At 40.3% G+C, this 19,030-nt stretch overlaps 3 protein-coding genes and 1 pseudogene across 4 annotated transcripts; 2 read left to right on the forward strand and 2 right to left on the reverse strand.

Annotated features, from left to right (window-relative positions):
* Positions 1-121: 121 nt before the first annotated feature.
* Positions 122-10,687, reverse strand: LOC116927885. Of its 2 annotated transcripts, none has more exons than XM_045176635.1 (5): positions 10,394-10,687; positions 8,685-9,828; positions 8,539-8,616; positions 8,038-8,472; positions 122-7,967 (listed from the first exon to the last, which is right to left on the reverse strand). In XM_045176635.1, the coding sequence occupies exons 2-5, from the start codon at positions 9,817-9,819 to the stop codon at positions 436-438; spliced, it is 9,180 nt and encodes a 3,059-aa protein (XP_045032570.1). In that variant the 5' UTR covers positions 9,820-9,828; positions 10,394-10,687; the 3' UTR covers positions 122-435. The 2 variants fall into 2 exon arrangements, with proteins under 2 accessions (XP_045032570.1, XP_045032569.1); XM_045176634.1 differs by having other exon boundaries at positions 8,685-9,838.
* Positions 10,688-12,506: 1,819 nt separating this feature from the next.
* On the reverse strand, positions 12,507-13,060 carry LOC123474160 (annotated as a pseudogene).
* Positions 13,061-14,398: 1,338 nt separating this feature from the next.
* On the forward strand, positions 14,399-15,453 carry LOC116927891. The gene is made up of 2 exons (XM_032934931.2): positions 14,399-14,524; positions 14,631-15,453. The coding sequence occupies exon 2, from the start codon at positions 14,658-14,660 to the stop codon at positions 15,174-15,176; it is 519 nt and encodes a 172-aa protein (XP_032790822.2). The 5' UTR covers positions 14,399-14,524; positions 14,631-14,657; the 3' UTR covers positions 15,177-15,453.
* A 703-nt stretch (positions 15,454-16,156) lies between these two features.
* On the forward strand, positions 16,157-18,146 carry LOC116927887 (chromatin assembly factor 1 p55 subunit). The gene is given in 8 exon segments (XM_032934927.2): positions 16,157-16,315; positions 16,378-16,525; positions 16,592-16,737; positions 16,795-16,964; positions 16,966-17,000; positions 17,082-17,454; positions 17,519-17,731; positions 17,798-18,146. Coding segments are annotated over 8 exon segments (1,287 nt in total). The 5' UTR covers positions 16,157-16,293; the 3' UTR covers positions 17,978-18,146.
* The last annotated feature ends 884 nt before the right edge of the window (positions 18,147-19,030 follow it).

Below are 19,030 nucleotides of genomic sequence, written 5' to 3' on the forward strand. Positions count from 1 at the left end.
TCAATTTTAAATTTAAGGTGAAGCGTTTTCTTTTACCCTTTAAGACTTCAAACGGTAGAACCGTAAGCCTTTGCCAATCTCGTTTGCGTCATCATCAGTTCTGTGCCATGGAGTAAAAAAGTTTGAACTAAAATTTCTATGTATTCAACTCGATGGAGCATAATGGAAATAACACACTACGTGGTATATAAAAAGTAAAACAAATGAAGAAAAGAAAAGGAAAGTTGATAACAAAAATCAGTTCAGTGTCCAAACAGGATTAAATGAAATGTAATATTGATTCCCTTAAAAAAAAAAGCTCTATAAGGAATACTCCCCGAATAAATCAAGTGAAAAGCTATAATTGCTGAAAATCCCAAAGTGTTTGAAAATATTTGTCGTCCTCTCACAGTGCGCAATTAGACAATTCGAAAATTTTTGAACATTCAACTTCGGTTAAGTAAACTGCAAAAAAGTGGTGAATATTTCCGAATTAATATTGGCTAAATTAGAGACTTGGTTAGAGGCGACTCGATGAATTTTTTCCCTCAAAGAGTCCAGAATCTTGTCCACCTGTCTTTCCAGCTCAGCCTCTATGTCAGCCAGCATCCTTTCCTGAAAACGCTTAAATGCTTCCTTTACGCCGATGTCTTCAGCTCTTGCAACTTTGGGCTTGTCATAATTCTTCAGGTCTGATAGAAATTCGCTAATGCAGGTGACAGTCACGCGTATCAATCTGATTCGCACCTCATAGTCATGGAAAATCGGTTCCATTTCGCGGATCCCTTCATCAGCTATTTCTTGTGTCAATGGAATTTCTCCTGTTTGTTGGAGGACCATATGAATCTCGTCCAGTTTTGAAGTCATGGCAGTGGTGATTTCACTGACCCACTTGTGTCCTTCTGTAGCCCAATCAGAAATAAATTTATTCATCTTCTCTCTAACCAAATGCTGGGATGTTTCGAGTCCGGGAAGATGTTTGAATTGGGTCAGTCTTTCTCGGATTTCGTTCAAGTTTTTGGCGAGGCATTTCTTTGTTTTTCCATGTATAAAGATGCCAAAATCTTGTAAAAGATAATGGAGTTGGCTGTGGAAGTAAAACTCGGTTTTGTGTTTCTTCAATCCAATCCTCTCTAGAGTTCCGCCTGATGGAACTTCACCATCTCTGTCTGTTTGACTTCTGCCTTGTCGTTTCCATCTTTCCTCGCCGACGGCCAATTGAATTGCCTCTCTGAAATCAGCGTTTTCAGTTGAACTGTACAATTTGAAAATTGTTTTGATCATGTCCATGGGTTCTGCCTTTCCTATGGCACTCATTAGCCTTTGACGAGTGTAATCGGCCCACGTGAAGTTGCTGCGCGTCAGGATGGCCGTTATGGCGTACAAAATGTCTGATGCTCCTCCCATGAACAATAAATTCTTGCTTAGTCCAATGGATAGTAGTTTTTCGTGAATCAAGAAAACTCCACCACCAATCGAAGCGATACCAACAGCACCGGCCCCAATTGCTCTCAGGTATGTTTTCCATGACATTTCTCGATCCTTAATGTCAATGACGTGATTGAACCCTACGAGATCGAAACTATGAAGTTCCGTAGAAATGTTCTCGGTGTTTGGAATCTTTCGAATATCCATTTCGATCAAGTCAAGATAAACGTCATATTTTTTCATCTTGGGAGCATAAACAGCTTGGCGGTTTTTCAGAAACTTGCGAACACATGCACCCTCGTCTTTGTCTTCAAGTGCATTAGTTTTCTCCTCGATGAGTTTTGTATTTTCCGTCACTCGAGCACCAGATATGACGTGGGCAGCCATCAAATCGCCAAGCATATCTCGATAGGGTTTCAATGGTAGCAAATTTATGGCTTTCAAACAATTGGGATTTTTGTCAGCCTTTAGCCTTAGCCATTGACTTTTGACTATTTCAGCCACAAAAGTTCTCCCAATCATACGCATGACAGGTTTCTCATAAGCTGGACATTCTGGATAACTGAATTTTTGGAAGTTGGGCAATAATTTTCCATTTGAGTCAATGATTTTCTGATCAACTAGCGCATTCCAAACGCCATCCTGCTCGCCACTAGAATTTATGTTGATTCGCTCCAAATCATGCTTCCCCAACGGGTCAGAAAATTTCAAACTGACCCTTTCAAGTTTGTCGAGGTCAAGTTTGTCGAGGTTAAGCTGTGCAATTTGATTGGATTCAAATTTCTCCTTGCGGCGTCGATACTCTTCTTCGCCGAGTTGTTTTTTAACGTACTCTTTGCTGAACATGATTTTCTTCTGCTTCAATAAGTCACTCATGCTGTCGTAAATTGGGTTGTACAGCACGTTTAGACAGTTGTGCTCATCGAAAGAATCCAATCCAAACTTAAAGTCTTCAATGTTGATCCGTCTATCTCGATCGAGTTTTTGGCTGTTCGGTTTACTTGGTTCGACATTGCATTCGGATTCCAACATGATGACGCATTTCATCTTAGAGCACAATCCACCTTTCACCGCTTCTAGTGCACCTGCTTTCTTCAACTTCTCCCAAAACGCCTTTCTCGTGCACGGAATCAAATTTTTTTTTTTGAGTTTTGTCTCGATCTGCTCCTCAATTAAGTTCTCCCCAAAGACGGACTCTAAATTTTCTAACAAATTCTTGATTCCGTATTCGTCGGCTACTTCCTGAATGATGGCGTTCCGATTAGGGACTGTATGAATGTCGTTGAGCTGACAGGTGATGAACTCTTCTTTGACCAGCGATTGAAAGAGTTTGTCCGCTTTTTCGGGATGAATTTTGTGGCGTTTAGGTTCATCATTTGGTTTCCTTTTTTTCTGAAAACGCGGGATATGGGAAGCAATTTTTTTCTGTATGAATGTTTCAGCTTCTTTCATTTTCATTTTGACGACTCCAAGTTTTTCGGGGGGATCTCGCCCAGCTTCCTTGAGATTAGAGGCTGAGCAATAATGACTGCCAAGTAAAGCCCGGACGGAACCGATGAAATATTCGAGGATCTTCACCATATTGTTTTTTTGCTGTTTATAGGCGTCGACGACGCAGAACGACGGGGTTTGCTCAGGCGCTGCATGGGCGACTTTGCGATAAAAGGACAAGTGCATGTTTATGTGATTGTTCAAAATAGTTTCACACGTTTGCAAAATTTGAATGAATTTGTTTTTGTTATCCTCAAAATCCTCTTCAAACAAAATGAAAGCAAGGTAGTAATGAGCAGCTGGATACAAAGAACCATCCTTTGAAGCGATGACTCGATTCAGAATTTCAACTGCCGTCGACTGAGACTGAGATGACTTTTGTACAGCCAGATGTTTGGCCATGGCAAGAGAACGAATTGGAGTCATCCAATTGGTGTCGGTCCTTTTGAATTCTGGCAATCCAAGTCCAGCAGGAAATTTACCGAGAAAATCAACAAAATAGAAACAGGTCATACTTATAGGGTCCCCACTTTGGTCAAGCCACAAAGCCCATTTGTCCAGCACACTGTCGGAAAGTGTTTTTATTTCCTGATCTTCACGTTTTTGGCTTTTCAGTTCTCGTTTCAGTTCAGTGTAATAATCCAACAATTCCTCAAAAAAACTTCGATCCATTTCCATGCTATCAAATTCGTCTTCTAAACAGGATATCCGTAGTCTTTCTTTCCAATGACGCTCTTCTTTCATGCTGAACCATTTTTCGGAACCCCATTTTTTTCCTGAAGACGACTCTTCGTACAAGAGGAAGACTCCGCTTCCAGGTGCTCCATTCCTAGCTGAACGCCCCATCGCTTGTTCTTCAATCCGTTCGTTTTTTGGCAAAAAAGTCAGACAGATGTGTAGACCTCCGTTCTCTTTCAATTGCTCGCTTATTTTTATATCTGTACCTCTACCCGCCAAGTTAGTGGCGATGATCACGTGACCGACTTCAAGGGATTTGCCTTCGAAAGCAAACTTCTCATAATCACGTGTGTAGCAATGGATGTGGTTGTCATTGAGCTCCGACTTCACAGCGTTTTTTAGATAACTGTGGACAATGTTCACATTTTGGATTGATTGACAAAAGATGACGATGGAACGAGCTTTATTTTTATGGCCAGGAGGAATAATCTGTCGTGCTTCTTTGACGATGGCATGGAGCCAGTGGGCCTTTGATTTAAAGACTTGCGTCGGTTTCAGGTGGAAACGTTTCTTGAAAGCTGTGGGAATAACAAACTGACAGCTTTCGTATTTGTTTTGCATAAACAATTGTTCTGTTTTGGATCCCAGGGTACCTGAAACTCCTGCCACCTTTACGTAAGTCTGGATATATATCGAGTTCACAACGAAACTGGCTTTTAGACTTTGTGACGTCAACTTGCAGCCTTCTTTTAGCTGAATAAACTGATGCAGTGCTCCATCCCATTGCGACGAGATCTGATCGATCCCCGTGTCCTTGTCGATGATAATCACTTGAGGATTGAGATCTGGGCTGGTGTCTGTTCGGTCTTGATCGACGACATAGTCCTCATCACGTTGCAGTTCCAATGCTTTCATGGCATTATTTATCCAAGTGTCAATATGAAGTTCGACAAATGACATCAAATGCGTAGGTATTTGAATATTCCGTTCACGTTTAGCCACGCTACGAAGATAAAACCGAATCTTGGGATCCATTTGTGGCTTAAATTTGATGTTTTCAATATTGCCTTCTATCAGCAAATGTCCCTGTGAGTTGATGACTTTTGTCTCAATTAAGTGATCCCATAGTGCATTCTTTTCCGATGGCTTGTCTTTCAGGAAATCAGAAATGGACTCCAAATCGTCTTTACTTATAACACCATACAGGTCGTGGAGAACAGCAGATTTAACTAATTCTTGTACTGCTAGCTTATCCGAATCGATTGAAGAGCTGCGTATTTTCTCCCAAATGAAAACGTACAGAGATTCCAGCATCTCCATGCCAGGGATGTCGTGCGATAGGTAGAGCACATTGTTGCCGCGATCGAGCAACATGCAATCGACTTCATCAATAACAATGAGGTCCATTGTGCGGTCACCGCGTATGTTATGGCCGTAAAACGTATCCAGTAAATAATCTCGCTGGAAATTCGCCAATTGTCCATAAACGACTGCTGCATTGTAGGCTAGGGCTCGTTCGTCCACCCATTGACTGCAATTGTTTGCTACGCTTACATTAAAATATTCATAAAGGTCCCGCAGCCCACCATCAGCCACCGACGTTGCAGAATCACGGTGAGCCAGCACGTCATTGCTTGTAATAACGTCAATTTTCTTGTTCTTTTTTTCTTTGTTTCGACAAAGGGCAAACGCAATTGCGACACCAGTGACAATCAGTGATTTGCCTTCCCCAGTTGACACTTGCGTTAACGTGATTTTTTTTTCTGATTTCAGCAGCAATGCCATGATCGTCACTCTCTGGGTGTCACGTAGTTGAAATATTTGTTTGTCTCCTTTCTTCGTGCACGTCTTCTGTACGGCGTAATCGTAGACGTAGACAAAATCAACAACTGATTCATCGTTCAGTTCTAAACCATTTTTCTGCCATTGCTTGATCAGTTTCTTAATTCTTTCCTCAGATAGCTTGTATTCTTGTTCGTCAGATTTCTTCATTTGGTCTGACATTGATTTAGAGTCTTTCACGTTTTTTTCCACTGCAGCCAAGCTCGTGTGATATGATTTGTTTATGTCTGACTCATTATCCTGAGGCACATCTATTTTCATCTTCTCGATGATATCGTCAATGTTTCTTTCGTCATATTCTTGACTAGGAGTCGCTTTCGAATGCAGGGCGTCTTGCAAAAGAATAACAGCAGTCTTCAATTCCTTAACTTCTTTTAATAACTTGTCACAATGATCTTCATCATTTTGGGATTCGAGTTCCAGTAACAAGTAAACGGCCTCTTTTTTTAGTTTTTTATTCTCTTTTTCAGTATTCAAATCGCTGATGGACAGCAGATTGATTCTTCTTTCCCACCTTTTACTTTTTAAATGGTAAAACCAATCGCTGAGAGGCAGCAGTTGGAGCTCCGGCAATTGCTGACTTGTAATTCCGTCACCTTGTTTGAGATCCTTTGCTATCAATTCCAGGAGTCGCAATAAATTCTGGGGTTGTAGTGCGGAACAGCTGTCGGATGTGGCAATCAATTTGCGTAATAGAGGCACCAGAGACGGCATTCCATTGACTATATCCTTCACACAATCTTTTATAGAGCGGATAGTACGAACATCAGAATCATCCTCCGTAAACCGATCGCAAATTTCAAGCATTAAAAAATCGCGTATCCAGTCGACGGGTAGTCCAGCTTTGACGATATTCAAGTAGAAGATGGGACTTAGATTTCGACTATTGTGTTCTTCTATCCATTCAGCCAACCAGCAAAGATCAATAGAATATAGGTTTACAAATAATTTCACATCGGAATCGTCTGGATTTTCGTCATTTCGCCGGCAATGTTTGAGAAGCAACCGAAACAACTTATCCGGTGTATCACCGTTTGCAGGGTTGAGCCTCTTCATTGAAGCGATGACCTGTTGGTTAGCGCCGTGTTTTTCAAGAGAGTCCAAAAATTCGCAGAAGTATTTACTTTGGATGGGCGGACATTCAAACAGATCATCGTCATATATCATGCAGAAATCTTTCATTATTATGTTTGGTTCGACTCTTTGAAATTCTCCATTTTCTTTGTGAAGAACGTAGTGAACGGGAACACAGTCTTCAGGCAACACAGATTTTAAGGATTGCTTGTACTTGAACGATGATGATTGATCGGTGTAAACATGGATGGTCTTCAAACCATCGATGATTGCTAGCATTTCCAATTCGGCTGATTCCACTGGGTTTGATGGCTTCTCAACAAATTTAGCGTATTCCTCATATAAGTCCTCAAATTCTGTTGCACTCTGCCAGTTGAATTCACTTTTCTCGCTGTTCGTCCGTCGGAACTTGAAATATGCAACTTTCACATCATTGGCGACGGGACAATCTAGTACATCACTCTTTCGTACACGTAGTACAAACTGCTTGATGAAACCCGAAACTTTAGCCCTATTTTTCTTTTCGCGGATGAATGTAGCGAGAGAAGTGCGAAGCCACGCTATAATCACGTCGTCGCAAATATACATCCCATTAGAATTCATCTGACCGTAAATGCTGTGTATAGCGCTATTGACGCCGCTCATTGTTGCCAGCATATCAAGGCACCTGACGTCGACCGGTGGTTTTTTCCGGAAATCGACCGGACGACGTCCAACTGATCGTCGACCGCTTAAAGAATGCGAGGTGTCTGAAACGCTAATCATATCCGATTTCAGATTCCAGTTTGTTTTTGCGGACTTAACGAATCTCACTGATCCAACGTTGTCGAGGCCCCGACTGCACTGCGACATCAACTGATGAAGCTGAGTTTCCTTGTCTCTCATTTGGCTGACTAATAAGTCGACATTGTCAGCAAATTTTTCTTTCTCCCAGTTGCTGAATAATCTTTCTTGGAGGCATTTTAACATCTGCTTCCGCTCGTCCACTTGAAAAACGTGCTGCGCAAGACTTTGGCGAACGATGACCTTCTTTTTTGTGGCATTTACTACTGTCGAATGCAGTGGCTGGACTTGGCCGTATGCGGGTAAACGACGGTAAACAATCGACGCATATTGCTCTTTGCTTAGTTTTGTGTAGTAATTCTCAGGATCGTTTTGCTGCCTTGTAGGTTTCGTAGGGTTGCGTTCCATCCGAAGGCTAACATTATTTTCGAAGCCGATGTAATGACCTGTTAGATTCTGGTTTGCTGATGACTTGGTAGTGTTGAGGCTGTGGATGAACGCAACGTCACCTACAGGTGTTCCCATTTCGCCATCATAGCCCATTGCCTCGTAGACACCCATTCGCACAGCCCTTGGTCGACGATCGTCCTTACCGACGACTGGAACCCTCGATTCTATTGCAAACGAGTCTTTTCCTGCGATGAATTCAAAAATGATGGTGCCTCCGTATCCACCTTGTCCGATGTTGCTTCCTGGTGATTAACATTTTTTGTGAGCAACCGATAACAACGTTTGATTTATAAGACAATATATGTTGTATACCTTGGCAGAAGATGAGTGTGTGTCGTTTTGTCTTTGACTGATAGAACGACAAACTGATCTTACTGCCATCTTTCGCAGTGCCTTCGATGAAAAAAGTACCTCGGTAGTCTGGTCGGATATCTTTGCCATATGTTCGATTTTCAACTGGCAACAGGTCCATTAGGTTCGTTAGAACCGTTTTTACTGTATCTTCTGGAGCTATGTCAGTTGTTTGTTCTCCATTATCGAATGTTGACATGGAAGGGAAAAATTTTTTGAAACATTCTTTGGACCACTTGCGAGGCCTTCCGTCTGATTTGCTTTCCCCGTTACTTCCGTTCTGTCCGTCACCTCCTTTGCCTCCATCTGATATAATCTTCCATCGTTCGGCGTCGATTATCTCGTTACAAATTATGTTAACGTTACCGCCACTCTTACCCGGTTGACCAGGTTCACCTGTGTAAAATCAAAATTAGCGAATATGGAAATAATTTCAAATCCTGTCGCTATTTGAAATATTACCGTTTACGCCAGAGACATCCCAACAGACGGAGAAGTTGTTCGCAACATCACTGGTCGCATTCCTCATGGTAGTTTCTTCTGCATTTTGAATTAAAAGCAATCAAATAAGAGTGAGAATAAACAACAACAACAAATATCTAGTATACCTTTTGCTTGGGCGTTATTTTGCTGGCATTTCCGGCAAACTTCGTAATCCACAACGATCTTATCCGTAACGATTCCCACGTTCGTTCCGTGCCAGGTTTCGTTCTCTAGGTGGCAATCGACGTGAACGGATGATAGCCCAACAATCTGGATTTCTTGCAGCTCTGGATATTTTTCTTTTAATCGCTTCATTTCTTCGATCATTTTGCTGACAAACACAAAGGCGCCTTTAATGAATATTATTTTTCTTCCATACTCATCCTTGACTTCGATCGTAGTTTTAGGTAATAAGAATGTCTTGCACGTCTCTTTGACCAGAACTTGCAATTTCGGTGCCCATGCCTTTTCCGTTTTCAATCGATCTAACCGTTCAAGGGATTCGTTTTCAGTTGCATCCCTGCAACTTGCAAAGATTTCCAACATTTTATGGATTAATTCTTGTCCGTTTTCGTTATTGAGGTCTGTGAAATCATTTTCCACCAAATTTGTCTCCAAAATGATTTGATTTCTTACGTCTTCACCAGCGACCTCCAAGAGTGCATTTAGTGCAAGAATAACTTCACAGTTTTTTTTGCTGTCAATTTGATCTTTCGCTATGTCATCTAGACATCTGGAAAAGACTTTGCCAATGCAAAATGCCTTAAACTGCTGGAAATAGCTGCCGACAAGGGCCGCGAAACGAGGTGTGTTTTTGAAAAGATCTATCTGATCGATTATTAATGTTATATATTGACGATCTTCGCCAGATAGATCTTTTAGTTGGCATGTCCCTTCCTTTAGTTTGAGTCCAATCCCTTCAAATGAATTGATGGAATTCAATTCTTTCAATATCTTGGGCATTTTCACGCTGAAATCAATCGTTTGATCATTTAGATAATTGACAGCGTTTTGTAAACTCTTTCTCAGCCACATTTCTAATACGACTTTAACGTATTGTCTTTCGACTAAAGTCGTTTCCAAACAGGAAAGTTGTCGCTTCACAACCGACTCGATGTGTTTGACGGCATTTTCGTGAAATTTTGAACCGACGTCCAGTTGGATCCAATTTCTTATTTGCTCAGTGACTTCATCATTGTTGTTAAGCGACTTGGGTGTTGGGACGTTAAAACTCATAGTGGCATTTTCCTCGTCCAGCATCGTAGGAAACTGCATGTTTCTAACATCAACAAGAAACTGAATGTAAACAACAAGTACAAACAAACTCGTAGCCTTTGGCAAATGAACTATGAGCTGTCGTTAAACTCTCTGGACGCTATCTGGTGTGTGCAGCCGTACAGTACATGAACTGAACCCCAAGTAAATATATCTCATCATCCACTTTTGCCTCCAACACTATCAAAACATTTTTATGAAAAAAAATTGAGACGAGCATTTTACTCGAAATATAAAAATTTCAAATTATTAAGATGCCTTTTTCGCCAGTCGTAATGACGCGTAGGTACTTTCTTAGCAATGGCTTGTTCGCTTTTTTTTACATAGAAATTATAAAGAATAGCAAAACTGATAAAGTTGACTGCAAAGAATTGAAAAGGAAACGAAAAAAAAGGATTGGTAAAAAAAAAAAAAAAAATGTTTGGTAAAATGGGTTATGGTCCAACATCCGATGATAACAGTTGCATGTACGGACTCGTGAGTCGTGACGTGGTTCTAACAGCCAACTATATAGTCCAAATGAACAACTAACGTTGAAGTAAAATAAACTGTTGCTTACCAAGTACGTGATTTTCTGTATTGGTATGATGGTATCAAGGAGCACTGAGGTTTTAGATTTTAAACCTAAGCATGTGCTGCAACCAGCATGTTGGTTTCGCAATCTCTTGATGGGATGTTCTACAGAAGCTTCTGCTCCGGACCACTCTTGGGACGTCAATGGCAGTCTAGTGTTTTATGACCTTGAGCAGAGTTTGTCTTGAAGCTAAAGTGTAGGAATGTCAAACAATTTGAAGACGGCTGGATTCTCCAAAAATGGACGTGTCCTCTGTGACTTTCTCTCCACACCGTCTAGTGCTTCGTATGGTGTGAATGTGTGATTGATAACTTTGGGCCCGTCTAGAGCCGGGAGTTAGATGGCGCTAGCATATGCTTATTGCGATTGGACCTTCGTGATTTAAACCTGCCCACCGATCCGCTCACCGTAGCTGCCGGTCGACTCACCATTCTGCATGTCAGCCAGTATCTATCCGCCAGCCGCCCGTATTATAGCCACATATGCACATATCTTTCACCCATTTTATTTGCATTTTGGTACATTCGCTAAATAGTAGCGTTCCGCACTTTAGCGTGAAGTATAGGAGGGTAGGTCAGAAAAAAAAAGGGTTAAGCCTAGCTGTTGGCGGTTTGAATGCTTTTAAACTAGTCAGTAGGGTGGGAGCTGGGAGGTAGAGATTTCTTTATTTCTTTATCAGGGAGTTATCTAAGCAGTGCAATAAATGGCCACGGACACGAAAAAGCATTTTGTTGTATAGGACCTACAGCAATCATCTGAGTCGGGAATAACAAATATAATGGTGAAAAGAATTTCACCCATAGGCGAGCTCTATTTATTGCTTGCACCTTTTGGAAAACAAAACAAAACAACAACAATAATTTTGCGTTCAGCGATAGCCTTAGACGCAATAAAGGAAAGATTTAAAAACGGTAAAAAGAATATACGTGTCTGCATAAATAAGCCAACAAGGACGGAGCCGCAAGATGCATAAAATGTAAATAGTTACTGTCAAGTGGTTTCTTAGATTTTTTCTTAGATTTTGCTTGTGAAGCCCACAGGCCGATTTTTAATACTCGCGGCATCCCCCCTCTCCCTCCTTCATTTTAACACAAATATCAAACGTTTTTCGTTGGTTTTTCCTCCCGTCGCAGTAGGGAAATGTGCCCTACGTGGCCGTAGGGCATGGCGAACTGTCCAGACGACTATCCATTATTCGACACTGTCTGTCAGGGTTCTGCACTTCTGCACGCTGTCCAGTGTCTACCTTACGTCACCAAGAAAATAAAATAGTTGCACCTCCAGCTACTGAAGCATATTTCTTGATGCAACGAAATTTCTTTTGAATAAGAATGAAAAAATTTGCATTTCTCCATCAGGTAGAAGATAATTAGCAAGATTATTGAATCTGCATCACCACTGGGATTAAAAGCAGCAGTGGAATTTTGTCATATTAACTTCAAGTGGAATTTAATGATATAAAACTACTAGGTGTTAACATCTAAGGTAACTGAAAAATATTGGATATTTATTCCTGCTTGGATTCCAAGAGGGTCATGGGGGTTTATTGTGGTGATTTCGGTCTAAAAGTAATTATCTGTGGGTTTCGTGCAAACTTTTACGTTTTTCTTGTTTGGGGTGGAAGGGCTCAGTAGAAATTGTTGATACGAATCGAATTACTTTATACTAAAATCATCTAGATCCGTTCAGCGGATGTCGAGCGCGGGTGATCAAACCGCTTTCGACGTTTTTAGCGGTTTGGATTCAGGGGAGGGGTCGATTTTTGGGGGGTTGGCTTAATGATGGCTTTTTAAAATGTCATCTGCTTTCATTCAAAACGTAATGTATTTGGAGGCTGGTCGCTCACGACTAGTCGAACCATGGTATATTATCTTAGAGGTAGGCGAGAGATGCCTAAATGGAATCAGGAATGTAGATAGCGCTGCGATCAGCGGCAATCGAGATTGTTCGGTAGGTATAGGGAAAAATCATGTTTTAGGGAGTATTATTAATTTTAGAATTAAGATAGGGAAATGAAAAATTTAATTTATATAGATTGAAACTAATCTTAATCTTCATAATCGTCAATCGACAATTTATTGATGAATTTTGGCGGACCGCTTATTTCGCCAGCGGTGTTTTCCATTTTTATGGGGGGGTTTAAAAGGATAGGTATAGATGCATTTTTTCCCCGTAAAGGCGCAAAATTTATTGCTGATTAGTACTAGTCTGTCCAGCTGAAAGTTTTTCAGGCCACGAAGGTGGGATTTTTAGATTTTTCTTTGTGGCAACATTATAAGCCAGCTTTCTAACATCATTTGGGGACAATCCAAAATAAATATCTGCTGAACGATGAAGGTAATCAGCTAGCAGAGCCTCATCTTCCTTGTTGAAAACCTGCATGATAAATGTTTACACACATAAGCTCATATTAACATAAACTATAACAAAACAGTTACCTGGCGCGCAGATGTTAGAGAAACACTATTAGGCCTGTTTTGTTCTTCTAAACCTGACTTCTTCTTGTTTTCAACATATCTTGTAAGACTTCTTCTTGGAATGTTAAAAAGAATAGCCACACTATAAACTGATTTTCTCTCGTCCAACACCTTTGCAACTGCTCTGTCAATTACATCAGAAGACTCTGTCAGTTTTTCTAACGTAGTTTCTCATTTTTCTGCAAAAATACAAGAAGAAAATTTGAATAGGCTCACTCTGACAGACGAACTCATGTTGGCCGACTTGCCCCATGGAAAAATGGCCAACCTTCCCCATGAGTCATTTTCATCGAATTATTAAAATAGAATCTAATGAAATTTTACTACAGAAAAAAAAAATAAACGGAAAAATAGCTTGAGGAATAAGCTATCTACGAAACATCACTACACAAATATGTTATTCATACCTTAGAAGAAAAAAGAAAAATAGTCCATGAAAAAAAAGTTGGTCGCCAAAACTGAAACACGATTTTGACGATTAAAACTTTACGAATGAAGTGCGGACGAAAATTTTTTCGGTGGGGGCAAGCTATGAACAAAAATACACATTTTGGCTATTCTGAAAAAAGTGAAATTTCAAATGGATACAAATAAGAGCCAAACGAGCATCTTACCCCGTATACCAAATAACCCCGGTCTCCCTTACAAGATCTTAAGGAAACAAAGCTAGCATCGTCGGAGGTCTTTATCAACGTCCTGTTCTAACACCCTTGATATTCCGTATCAGTATAACAGATACAATCAAGTAAACAATATGATGAACCAGACCGTCCATACCAACGGCATAAATACCCCGGACGGTCTGTACAAGAATAAACATTACGGAAAAATATACCCTACTAATAGCTTACTCCGTTTATGTTTTACGAAGAGCACCAACAGCAGAACACCTTTGTTCACTCATCAAAAATAGACTGGTTCTACCCTTCATGTTCATGTTGTATATAGATATCGAGCAACCGATTTCTACATCTCTATCACTTCGACACCCAACTGAGTAGGCCTAGAGGAATATATCGTCTTGCTATCAACTTGAGAAATGAATGTGAGAAATTAAAATTATGTCAATACTAGGACAGAAAATAAAATATTATCAACGGTATTGTTGCGGACAATCGGATTTAACACGGAAAATCGGAACTGGCAAATCGCCTGTCTCGCTACTGCCTAATTTTTATTATATAATAACGACGTAAGACATGATAAAGTTTTATTAATTTTTCCTTGTTTTTTGCTGGTGGAAAATCCCGTCTCGCCTTAGAAAATAAACAGAACAATGGGATAGACCCTAACCAGAATTAATAACAATTGCAACTTGATAAAAGCCTACCAGGTTCCGGATGGTGACGCATGAGTGATTGCAACATCCATCGGCGCTTCTTGTGGTCCACCAAGACCTCCATGGTGAGTGTCCGCAATTTTTTTTTTTTTTTCTTTTCATATTGTTTCCACGCATCACTGCGGTTAGCCAAGAACAAAAAATGAACAAAAGAAATGTGCAATGAACTCATGGAACGATTCTCAAGAAGACTCTGAGAAACAGTTTTGCGCTACCCTTTAAATAGGAGCGCAATGTCGTACGTTCGGCGTCACAAAGTGTAGTTGCTGCCTCCGTCTAACACCTATATCTAATTCCAAGGTAAGCTTATCATCTACAATAAAGTTTCATTATATTTCATAGGTGTAGCTACACATTTTCTGATTTTGTGTACTAAATTAAATTGCTGGATTCCCGATCTATATAGATCTTTCTTCCCATATTTTCTATCATCATGAGAGGAATCGCCATCATCTTATCTGCCTCAATCCTGGCAGTGTTCAGCTCTTCACCAGATCTTCCACAGACCTTCCAAAACTTAAATTCAAGTCCAGCAATGAGGGCCAAAGCGTTTTTTTACATGCCTCATGCTTTGCCAGAAACTCAATTCTACCATGGATTACCATTGACAAACTATTACCCTTTTCCCTATCCATACGTTCACATTGAACCGAAGTTAATACTGAATGAACCCGACGCTAGGATTGATGTCACCAATTCTGGACCTACCGTTCCATCCCACTTGATAGATCAGAACATCAGCGATGAAGAAGCAATGAAGCAATTAGAAGTTTTGAAAAAAATTTACACTCAAAACAGCGAGAATGGAATTGTTCTACCCAGCATAGTGCCGGCATCTCGCGGCTTCGTTGCGCTTAAAGCCAGTGCTTTAATCAATTTTTTGAATAGCTTTTCATTGGCTACGTCGACCAAAACGAAAACGAAACTTTTTGTCTATCCAACACTCGGTTGAAATGTTTTTCTTGTAACCGAATTCATTCTCTACTTTTCAAGCTAGTTTTAGCAACAGCTTGCCTTTGTCAACATACTCGGATTCCACTTACTATTTATTTATTTTTAACTTTGATTACAACAAGCGCGCTGCTAACCTTGCTCGCATGTTAAATTCAATTCAGATAACATTATGTAGTCTATTACCTTTTCATCTGCGTATAGTGAGTTTGACTTTAACAAAACCAATGAACGGATGGCCGCATTTCTCTTCTGAATAAAATTTGACAGTTACAGAATTGAATGATCTTACAAAACCTACAGAACCAAAACCTTGAACTATAAGCTACAATCAACTCTAAATACAAAATATTACCCGCAATATCGTAGGGTCTAATACTAATAAAATTCATCACGTCTGTTTTGCTGACAAAGTCTCACAGACAGGCAACTTATCAGCAGTGATGCGAACGTCATTTAGTGACTTACGTCAAATTTTGACGTCCAATTTTGGCCGCTAACTTTTGTTATCGGCTGATATAATACCAGCCGATAACAAAACGTACAATTATGATCCGAGTTTACGGTTTTTGCTTGTAGGGTACGGGTGAGACTTTTGGCACAAAAAACTTGCCATAATTATGTATTGCGAACCAATAAAAAGAAATGGATTAATGGTTTTAAATGATGGATTGATACTGTGTGCACGACGAAAATAGAATGTTAATAGTTAGTATCCAAGCTAAATCCATCACATCGTCATATCGATAAAAAGCACTATAGTCACGAATGACATTTCACATTTTTTGAAAGTGCTAAACACGGGATAGACAAAAAAGGGACCTTAGACTTACACTGCTAATCTTTTTGATCATTTGTTTCTAAGATCTCTATTTTAAGTAGAAAGAAATGGAATTTTTTATTCTGTTCTAGACACGTACGCCATCTACTGGTCCGACTATACCATTTAACTATCGATCTATACCACATCGATTAACCGCTGGATCGATGCATGGATAAATTTTAGTTTAGTTTTACCGCCATTTAACAAAGCAAGTACACGCCGAAAGAGAACTGTTACCGTACTTCTGCTTGACAGGTTCCGGCCGTTCATCATTAGCAACAAGTTCAATTGACTCATGATGGCAGATAAGGATGGAGGTATCTCTGGTTTCATTCTCAGTTATCCAGCATTCAGTGAATTTGAAATCATTGGTTTTTAGAGCCGTTTGATGAAGCAGTGGAGGAACGCGTCATCAACGAGGAATACAAAATCTGGAAGAAGAATACCCCTTTTCTGTATGATTTGGTTATGACACATGCGCTCGAATGGCCATCACTTACAGCCCAGTGGCTTCCTGATGTTACAAGGTCTGTTACCATTGATGACAATCTTGGCATACATTTTTAACCTTCTAGGATTTCCTTTGACGCCAGGCCTGAAGGCAAAGACTACTCAGTTCATCGACTTATCCTTGGTACCCATACCAGTGACGAACAGAATCACTTGTTGATTGCCTCTGTCCAGCTTCCTAATGAGGATGCTCAGTTTGATGCCTCTCATTATGATAATGATAAAGGAGGTAAACACTTGATGTGGTAGCCCTGTTACGCATTTATAAATTATTTTTTTCCATCAGAGTTTGGAGGTTTTGGATCTGTGAGTGGTAAGATTGAAATTGAGATCAAGATCAATCATGAAGGAGAAGTCAACAGGGCTCGCTACATGCCCCAAAATCCCTGTGTGATTGCCACTAAAACACCCTCGTCAGATGTCTTGGTTTTTGACTACACAAAACATCCATCTCGTCCCTGATCCTAGTGGGGAATGCCACCCAGACCTCCGGTAAGTTCTGCTTAACAATGCAACAATCTCCACATAACCAAAGATTTGTAAAAATGGTAACTAACGATGATCATTCTAAAGTTTGAGAGGGCACCAGAAAGAGGGTTATGGCCTGTCATGGAATCCAAACCTCAATGGTCATCTGCTCTCTGCATCTGATGACCACACCATTTGCTTGTGGGATATCAATGCATCACCCAGAGAGAATCGTGTCTTGGATGCCAAAACTGTATTTACTGGCCACACAGCAGTTGTAGAGGATGTTGCCTGGCATTTACTTCACGAGTCATTGTTCGGTTCCGTTGCTGACGATCAGAAGCTGATGATTTGGGATACTCGCAGTAATAACACTAGCCGACCCTCCCACACAGTAGATGCACATACGGCTGAAGTGAACTGTCTGTCATTTAATCCTTACTCTGAATTCATCTTAGCAACTGGTTCTGCAGACAAGGTACTCCAATTGGTTTCCTAAATTTTTTCACCTTTATCTCAGTTAATCTTTCTTGTCCTTATAGACTGTGGCTCTCTGGGATTTGAGAAATCTAAAACTCAAGCTGCATTCGTTTGAGTCGCATAAGGATGAAATATTTCAAGTACAATGGTCGCCGCATAACGAGACTATTTTGGCATCGTCCGGCACCGATCGGCGTTTGCATGTGTGGGACTTGTCCAAAATCGGAGAAGAACAATCGACCGAAGATGCTGAAGATGGCCCTCCAGAATTATTGGTAAGTTCAAGTACCGATATGATTGTTTACAGTTTATAGAGATTAATTCGGCTGAATTGTTTGTAGTTTATCCACGGTGGTCATACTGCCAAGATCTCAGATTTTTCATGGAATCCGAATGAGCCCTGGGTCATCTGCTCCGTTTCAGAAGATAATATCATGCAGGTTTGGCAAATGGCAGAAAATATTTACAACGATGAGGAGCCCGAGACGCCAGCTTCGGAACTGGAAACTCCCACTAACTAATGCATTTCCAGTGTATCATCACCTACCCTGTTTCTCATCGTTTGATTCCTTTATACTGTCCCACGTACACGCTCATCTTTTTTAGACATTAAATTCTTTGAATTTGGCCCTTGTGCCGCTTGGAGGCGAAGATGCCAGCTCTTGTATTCAATAAATAGCTTTTCACGAGGCTACTGTATTACTCTGTTTACTAAATTAATAAGAAGCAGCATTTAGAGTTTATCAATCCTCAATCGTTCGGATTGGCAACAAATCAAAAAAAAAATAGTCGATATTTCAAAGGAGGAAAACATGCGGCCTCCTAGTTTAAAATCCTGCGTTCCAAAACAAAATTTTATGTACTGTATAGATATACATATTTTAAGAGTCTAATCCGATAGTTTAAAACTGTGGATTTTATTAATACAGACTTTCCAACTACGTTAACAATAGAATGCTGTCAAAGTGGAATTAGTAGGACATTTGAAAACGGTGCCAAAACGCGCCATTAGTGTCAACAACCCTAGACTGTTATAGCCGGTTGAGCTGCACGGAAGAGTTTTTGACCCTCGCCTTGGAATGCCTGTGAAAGACAATCATGACCCCTAGGACGTATTCCCGTGATGGACGGTTGCCAAAACTTCCTACTAAACTGGCTTCTTCGTGATTTTTCGGTTTTGCTGCATCATCACACAACAAACATTTTCCCGATAGGTCTACATGATAGATTTTAGAAAATTCTTGTATACAACATCCTCGTGCGCAGTTTATTTTTTAATAGCCTTTCGGTAATAAATAACGCACGTTTCGGACGTGGTAACCCATGTTTTGGTCGAATTCTAACATCCTAGACAACTTCACCGCATTCTGTCATATTGAGATCAAACTGGATGGTACCGATTAATTAATTTGCTGATTGTTTCCAAATGAGACACAAAACATCCTTGACGCGTGGAAATGCAATTGATCCCTCATTATAGATTGGATCTCTCGATTAACAAGCATAATATTTGTGTTTATGATTTCACAATAAATTAAATTTGGTTATTTTCCCCGAGGGCTATTATACTTCTA

This window comes from Daphnia magna, linkage group LG7 (genome assembly GCF_020631705.1).
Source record: "Daphnia magna isolate NIES linkage group LG7, ASM2063170v1.1, whole genome shotgun sequence".
NCBI classification, from domain to species: Eukaryota; Metazoa; Arthropoda; class Branchiopoda; order Diplostraca; family Daphniidae; genus Daphnia; species Daphnia magna.

Coding starts and splice junctions, on each gene's coding strand:
- LOC116927891 (XM_032934931.2), top strand. CDS start 14,658: ATGAGAGGAATCGCCATCATCTTATCTGCCTCAATCCTGGCAGTGTTC.
- LOC116927885 (XM_045176634.1), bottom strand. CDS start 9,834: ATGCAGTTTCCTACGATGCTGGACGAGGAAAATGCCACTATGAGTTTT. Junction 8,617..8,684: donor AAATAACGCCCAAGCAAAAG/GTATACTAGATA, acceptor TTCAAAATGCAG/AAGAAACTACCATGAGGAAT. Junction 7,968..8,037: donor CACACTCATCTTCTGCCAAG/GTATACAACATA, acceptor GTTAATCACCAG/GAAGCAACATCGGACAAGGT.